This window comes from Girardinichthys multiradiatus, chromosome 5, assembly GCF_021462225.1.
Source record: "Girardinichthys multiradiatus isolate DD_20200921_A chromosome 5, DD_fGirMul_XY1, whole genome shotgun sequence".
Taxonomy (NCBI): Eukaryota; Metazoa; Chordata; class Actinopteri; order Cyprinodontiformes; family Goodeidae; genus Girardinichthys; species Girardinichthys multiradiatus.
This window is the reverse complement of record NC_061798.1, coordinates 38,942,018-38,949,890: the sequence shown is the minus strand read 5'-3', so window position 1 is coordinate 38,949,890 and position 7,873 is coordinate 38,942,018. Positions and strand designations below refer to the sequence as shown.

Sequence of the window (7,873 nt, the reverse complement as noted above, 5' to 3'; positions counted from 1 at the left end):
TGCTACTAACATGTTTTTAGAAGTTGCTATTTTTAGTGACTAATATTTCACCCTCTCCAAAATTCCTTTTTTTAGTGAAACTTTAAAAGTTCTAACGACAATTAGTTAATAAAAGAAATATTAATGCACATCACCGAGCCTCCTTTCTTCTGTGTACCCTCCTATATCTTTATCTGTCGCGGCCCGGAGGGAATCACAGTCCTATTAGAAAAAATGACGAGGGGCCCAGGCGCTTTTGTTAAAAAAAAAAAAAAGGGTGCGAAGACAGGCGGGCGCGCGCCTGTCCTATTATGTGCGACACATGATCAATAGGGCGATAACACAGCAACATCAATATAAGCGACAGAACAATGAGAGATATCATCGAACATCTATCTTAATATAGCCGACTACAAGGGCCGTCTGACAGCCACGGCAGCTCATGAAAATTCCGCCCCACGAATCTCCCACCATCTCCATCTCCTCCTCCTCCTCAATAGACTATGCACGCTCACGCGCACCAGCCGCGCACACACACACATTGGTGGTGCAGCTGGCGCGGCTATTATTTTCCCATTTCAATTTGACACCCCTGCCTTTCATGCTAATTCTATTATTGTAGGAAGTTTATGTGATTCCATATCACTAGAAATCGGTAATGTCTAATAACCCTTTGGGCTGAAACGAAAGGAGGGGAGAGAGGAAAAAGAAAGGGAGGGGAAAAACTGCCTGGAGACTTGCGGCAGCCAGTGGGAAAATAATTACTTTCATATCAAAACTCAGCAGGAGGCGCAGGGTCCTATAGCCCGCGGCCACTAACCTCATTCCAGCTCGGCCTTTCAAATGAATAAATTTGTTAAAGCAATAAATACAAACAGCCAGACGGACTTGAGCTCCGGCTCTTGCATGGCTCATGACACAGAGGGGGGGACAAAAAGAGGGGGATTTGTCTGCTGTAACATGACAAAACTCCAGCTGCTATGATGCAAAAGCTTCTGTCAACCATCCTCTTCTCTTCTTTTTCCCTTTTCCCAACCTCAAGACAATTCAGTTCAATTAAAACAATAACTTTATTTATCAAAATGTTTACATATAAATATCATTTTCTCATTTTTTACAATATCTGAGGATTTTTGTTGTGTATGTTTTATTGAAGCCTAGTTTTTCTTACAAGCTGTTCACAAAAACAAAAGAAAGAAGAAAAAGAAGAGAGAAACCTGCTTTAAAAGGGGGCTCAAAGGCTGGAGTCGTCACACCGTCTGATTAAAAAATAGACAAAGATCAAGTCTCCTGATTCCTGATATGTTTCAGAGTGTCTCGGCAGAGCTTTGGGAATGTTTGAACTAGTTGAAGCTTTGTCCCTGGTCCTTTGTTTGTGTTTGCTCCTTGAAAGTGTTAGTCCATATCGACATCCTCTCCATCTGTTCCTGGTGTTTCTCGACAGTCTGTGTTTGCCTCGAAGAGGTCTGGAGAACCTCGCTCCTCTCTTGTGCCCGTTTCTTTTGAACACGGCTCGGCAGCCTCAGGCTCTGTTTGAGCTTTCGGGCCTCCATCCTCGCTGACCAGAACGGTCTGATCAGCGTTGTTGGATGTGGGAGAAACAGGGAAAGCTGGCTTTTTGCACTCACCGACACAGTCCCTCGTATCACCCGCCTCCACTCTGGTGCTAATGTGATTGTGGTGCATAAGCTCCGTATAGTTCGAGTTCAAATTGTTGGTGGTGCTACCAAAGGCGGAGAGGTCAGAAGGAGCTGGGCTCCCTTCACTTGGCATGCACCTTTGTCCCAGGGTGAGTCTGTCAGGGTTCTCCTGACACGGAGCAGCCTTCAGGGCGGTTTGCGGCACTAAAAAGCCCAAAGGCTGATGGGTGATGGGATAAAGCAAGAAGTGCCCCTTACCCACCAGTGTCCTCTGACTGGGCGATGATGGAAAGTCCAGTTGGGATTTTCGCCGTGGCATGGTGTCAGAGAGGAGGCTCTCCACACTGAAAGGGTTTCGTTTCTGTATGGTGGATGACCTCTGACCTCCAGGACTGGAGCTGTGCGTGCTGCCTGGAGAAACCTGCTCTGGTTCCCCTGCGGTTCTTTGGTTTGGCTGGTTTTGCAGCTGACCGAAGTCGTGTCTCGTTTGGTCGCAGCTGGACTCGGTTTGGTGACCTCCTGCACCCCTCGACGCTGGCAGTTCCATGTGAATGCTCTCGTTGAGGTTCGAGGACGGCTGCTGTTCACTGTCAGTGAACTGCGACACCCCGCTGTCGCTCTCGGAACCACCAGGTGTGTGGAAGCTCTCGCCTGTAAGGAGCTTGTTCTGTGACTTCAGTAGCTTCCTCTCTTGTTTCCGTTTCTTTTTCTCGGCCCGCTCGCGCTCCCTCCGCGCAATCTCCTCAGGGTCCATGGGCTCGCCACTGCAGGTGGTTGGGTGGGAGTTGTGAGCGGGCCGCCCGGGGCCCTTCTTCGTGTTCTCCTTTTTCCTCCATTTAGCTCGTCTGTTTTGAAACCACACCTATGCACACATACAAAGATAGCACTTGTAAATATTTACACACACAACTGTGCACATGTGTGCACATTTTGTTTGCTTCTCTTGTCAACATCTGTTAACAATACATTGAAAACGTTCTAACAACTGGCATTTTAAACTGAATTTGACTACATTGTGTTATAACAAGAATCTAATTAGTATTTATGCAATGGAATTTGAATCTTTCAGGATGACTGGATGACTGGATGGATTATTTATTTGTTTTGTAAAGTGCCTTGAGATGACATTTGTTGGGAATTTGCACTATGTAAATAAACCGAATTAAGTCAAATTAAACGTCACTGTGGCTGATGTTATTACGGCCATCAGTTAGTTGATAATCGAAAAGTTATTTTGAAAACCGACTGAACATTTCAGCTAGAGTCTAACAATCTGCACACAAAACTTTTCAAAAATCAACCAAAATCAACTAAGCTAACTTGACAAATAGTTTTTCTCCTATAAAACAACATCCTAGGATCAGTTTTTCAGTTTGTTTGCAATTTTGTGGTAAAATGTTGTGTGTTAATGTTAATCAGGATAAAATCCACCTTCCCAAAAAAAGCTACCAAACTCACACGTTACATCACATAAACATCATATTTTCACCTAATTTCCTGTATTTTCTGTTTCCAAAGGTCAGCTGATCAGTTCAATTGCCTTGCCTCTTATGATGCCACCAGCTCAAGGACACACAAAAGCAGAAATTCCTTTGTTTAGCATTCTTTGTATTTTGTAGAATAATATAGTTGAAATTTGTTAATCAGCTGTATTTTTATTGTCTATTTATATTTGCTATTGAAAGAAAAGTCATATTATGAGATCAATGAAGGACAGTTTAGAGCATTAACTGGTTTGAATACAGTGAGTATTTTTTCCACTTTTTGGTCAAATTTTAGAAAATAAGGCTGTAATTCAATAGATCAACAAATTAAAATTAACAATAGAGCAATGGAACCTGACCAGGCACAAGGACACGGGATTGCTGCAAAGCCAATCACTTGATGCAATCAGCTGGGCTCCCTTCATAACTTTGTACTATTTCCATGATCCTGTGTTATTTTTCACATTTAGTTTTAGTCATAGTTGTAGTTTTGACTCAGAATTTTGTCACATGTAGTCATTTTAGTTTTAGTATCGTTTTAGTTAGTTAAATCAACTCAAATGTGAAGTTATGGAGGAATGTATTTTAGAGCTATAAAGTTAAACTGTTTTCACGTTGGTCCAAGAGTGTTTAGTTGCAGTGAATAAGGAGAATCTCCTCAGTAAGCCTATCACTCATTTATGGCTCAACAAGATTAAGCCTCACTGGCTATTTTCCCAACTTTTTCCACGTTTTCCCACAACTAAAATGTAAATGACACCGGATTGAAAAAGTCATTTTGTCAATTATTTCTGTCGTGCCTTTAATCAAATTGCATAAGTTTTTTTAAGTTTTTGTCAAAAAACTGACACATTTAATCTCAACATAACACTGATATGATCTATTCACTCTGTCTTGTGTTGACGTTAAGATCAAACTGCATTGCATGTTATTGGATCTTAGTGCAACTATATGACTGGATTGAACTGTTATGAACTGATTTGAACTAAACTTGGATTTAAGTGGATTCCACATACCTGCATATGAATTGGACCTGTTTGTCTTGTAAACTGCCTTGAAATGTACTCTGTTGTAATTTAACATCATATACATTAAATAATTCTTCATGTTAAGCATGAAAAGCAGGTTTATTTGTCATATTTTATTAAGCTAAGTAGATAAGCTTCCCAAAAAGTTAATAGATTATTTGAGGGGTTTATCTTTATCATGTTTTAGCAATTTATGTATTTGTTTTAAGTTACAATTCTAGTTTTTCCATTTCAGTTTATGCTTATTGATGTCCACTGTCTTCCACTAAAGCACTATAAATTACCTTATGTATATATTGTGCTTTATAAATAAAATTCCCTTTCCTAAAATTGTTATGATAAATTCTTATTTCTGGCAGTTTGTCATAAATAAGTTGATTCATTTTTGTTTAGATTGTACAAATATTTGAGAAAGAAATTCAATCCCAGCCAAAAAAGTGAACACTTATTGGGACCAAACATAATGTGTCTCCCAACATCAGACATTACCAGATTTCATAGCTGCATGAAATGACAAAGCAAGGATAAAAACACAGACTTACTCCAAATCCATACAAATTCCAGAAAATCCTGAGACAACCACGTTCTTTATCTCCTTGGATCATTGTGCAATGCTGCTACAAACACCTTAAGACTTCATAGTTAATAGGTCACAGCCTTAGACCGGCAGGTGCACAGTTGTGCCTGTGTTAATTACCAATGAGCTGCTTTTGTGGGCGCATCCGCCAATTAAATTTAACAGTTCTGTGGCTAAATCAGTCATACAGTCATGCATCCACACCCAGCTGTCTGCCACCCCGTTCCTCCCTTCCTCCCCCACCGCCACCACCTCCTTCACCGAGCCGAGGCAGGGAGCCTCCCTCGCCTTCGAGCTCCCACCGCCCGGCCTCTAGGCACGCTGACATCCGCATGTTTGGCGCTGATAACACCAGGAGTTTAGCATGCACAAGTAGGATCCGCGAACATTGCATAATAAGACCAGAGGACCAACATCGTGCGCGACAATGGCGCTTCTTATGAATTGTTAATGTTGGTTCTATCTTCCCCCGTGATAAAGAAGCAGCTTGAGGGAACAATAATCTGAGGTTTAGCAAACAAAATCCCCAAACAACATACAATATCGGCAAGCTCCGTTTGTGCCCCGCTCCTGCTCCAAACAGCATGTGGACTGGATGTGGCGCGCTTTAAAAGAGATGGGAGACTAAAGCGTGTTTCAGATGTCCAAAAAGCAGATACAGTTCTTTAAAACAAATAACAGCATAAATGTAAATTAAAGCAATAAAATATAATTAATAATAATAATAATTATTATTATTATTAGAAACTAAACAAGACAGGTTCGTTGATCATTGTGTGCAAGTTGATTCTCTAGCAAAGAGATATGTTTCTTTACTAGAATTTTTAGTTTTTTATTATCTATATTTGCAAATTGTTTTACTGTGTTGGTATTATTGTGATCATTTGTATCCATGTGTCTTACTTTGTAAAGTACTTTGGGTTATATTTGTGTCATGTTAATTATTTCCTCTGAGAAATAAACTGAAATTACTTTAACTGCTGCAATTGTTGCAATAACGACATAGTAATATTGAATTGTTTTTTTTTTTTACAAATTGTAACAGATTTAAAATGATTCTAATAAAAATTATCAGTGCTGCAGCTTCATATATATATATATATATATATATATATATATATATATTATATATACATGAAATAAGAAACCTATTTATAGAATTATGAATAAGTACACATACGAAACAAAATAAATGGCGTTCTATATCCTTTCACTTATTGATTTGCTTTGTAAATAGCCTTGTTTTAATTAGCCCATAAATCAATAGATTGCTCACATGCAAAATTCAAATGAGACTCTTTTCTTGTGCTTTCATTATTGACAAGCAGCTTCTACAGGATGGGGCAGGTTTTATTGCCCATAACACAATTATCTCCAGATGTGTTCAAGCTGGAAGATTTTTTTCTCTTAAGTGTAGTAATAGCTGAAATAATCTTGGATAGCCTATAACATGGCTCCAAATTTGAGAAGAAAAAAAAAAAGTTTTACAGCATAAAATAAAATAAGAGGTTAGATTGATTTTTGGTGGCTCACCTGAACCCTGGACTCGACGAGGTCAAGCCTGAGCGCCAGCGCCTCCCGCATGAACACATCCGGATAGTGACTCTCGTTGAAAGCCTTCTCCAGCTCTTCCAGCTGCCAGCCGGTGAAATTCGTCCTGGTTCTCCTCCTTTTGCAGCCGGGACTGTCCTTATCCAGTTCTCCAGAATCTGTAGACGTGCGTGCGCACATGCAAGCATGCGTGTTTGTGTGCGTGCGTCCGTTCGTGTAAAAGACAGATAGATAAACACATGCATAAAGGAGAGAGAAAGAGAAAGAGAGAGAGAGAGAGAGAAAATGAGAGATGATGTAGCTACAACAGTCTAGTCGACAAGTAAATGTAAAAGTGGTTTAGTGTAAAATGACCCGCTTAGGTTTGTTGTTTGATAAAATATTTTGTTATAACGAATTTGTCAGATAAATAAATATAACATAGTGTGTTTAACTGGTCATAATAACAATAAAATGCCAATAGCATAAAAAGTCTGTTTAGTTAAATGCAAAAACAAGATTGTTAAAAATAATAAAACCATATTATAAGAGATGAATAGACGTTTTAATACAGCCGAAGGGCCCTACACCAATAGGGACCTTACGGATAATTTCAAGTGCTTTTTATTTAAAAGCTGATAATATCCGACACCGTAATCCAAACTGAGCGTTTAAAAACTATTTCATTGCGGTATTTTTAATTCTCAATTAAAAGAATATGAGGTTCTTCTTTTAGATCCTTTATCAACCCAAAGCTTCATAATAACTATTCATTAGATTCTTATAAGCGCCTCTGCAGCCATGCAACAACTTGCATGTGTCAAACTCTAAACTTAAAACTCTAAAGACAGAAATATGCAGACCCACCTGATAGTTTGAACTGCTGGCTGTCGGATGAGAGTAAGGGGCTGGAGGTGACCACAGAGGCCGAGCAGGAGCTGTTTAATAATCCCTCGATAGAGAAAGGTACGGCGGCCGCGGACTGCAGCTGGTGTCCGCTCGTGAGCTCGTAGACGTGCTGGTGGTGGTGGTGGTTGTGATGGTGGGAACCGAGCGAGTAGGGGAAGCCCACCAGCCCGCCCAAGGTGCCGCCGAACTGGGCGTGAGGATGCTCGAGAACCCGGCTGTCCATGCTCGGCGGAGCTGCGGCGGGGCCGAAATGAAGATGCAGAGGGAGGCGGTGTGGCTGAACATGCAGTCAGAATAAATGGAGATAAACAGTGAGGAGGCAGAGGAAGAAGAAGGAGGTGAGGAAGCGGATCCCCGACCCCCGAGCGATGTGCAGTGAAGCTGAGGAGGCTGTATCACCGCTTCTCTGACGGTGCAGCCCAGACGGTAACCCTGCTCTTTCTGTGTGAGAGCCAGCTCATTAGGGCTCCTCCATCTGCTCCCGGGACCAATAAGAAGCGCTAATCGTCCTGTGACGTCAGAGGCGCGGTTAATGGAGTAACGGAAGGAAAACCGAGAGAGAAAGAGAGAGGGGAGTTTTTCTCTTTTTTCACTTTTCTGGATCAGTCGCTAATTACCTGGCGCTGTCCTATAATTCAGACCTGTCAAAACAATGAGGACTAAGCTAATCTGGCACCCGGAAAATATCCAAGTGACTGAAAATCCAATTCCATTAAATTCCTAGAA

The 7,873-nt window shown here is 41.0% G+C and overlaps 1 protein-coding gene across 1 annotated transcript; it reads right to left on the bottom strand.

Annotated features, from left to right (window-relative positions):
• Nucleotides 1-1,030: 1,030 nt before the first annotated feature.
• LOC124867937 (homeobox protein unc-4 homolog) lies at nucleotides 1,031-7,608 on the bottom strand. Its single transcript, XM_047364643.1, has 3 exons — nucleotides 7,106-7,608; nucleotides 6,242-6,417; nucleotides 1,031-2,481 (listed from the first exon to the last, which is right to left on the bottom strand). Exons 1-3 carry the CDS (start codon nucleotides 7,368-7,370, stop codon nucleotides 1,375-1,377), a joined length of 1,548 nt encoding a protein of 515 aa, XP_047220599.1. The 5' UTR covers nucleotides 7,371-7,608; the 3' UTR covers nucleotides 1,031-1,374.
• Nucleotides 7,609-7,873: the final 265 nt, after the last annotated feature.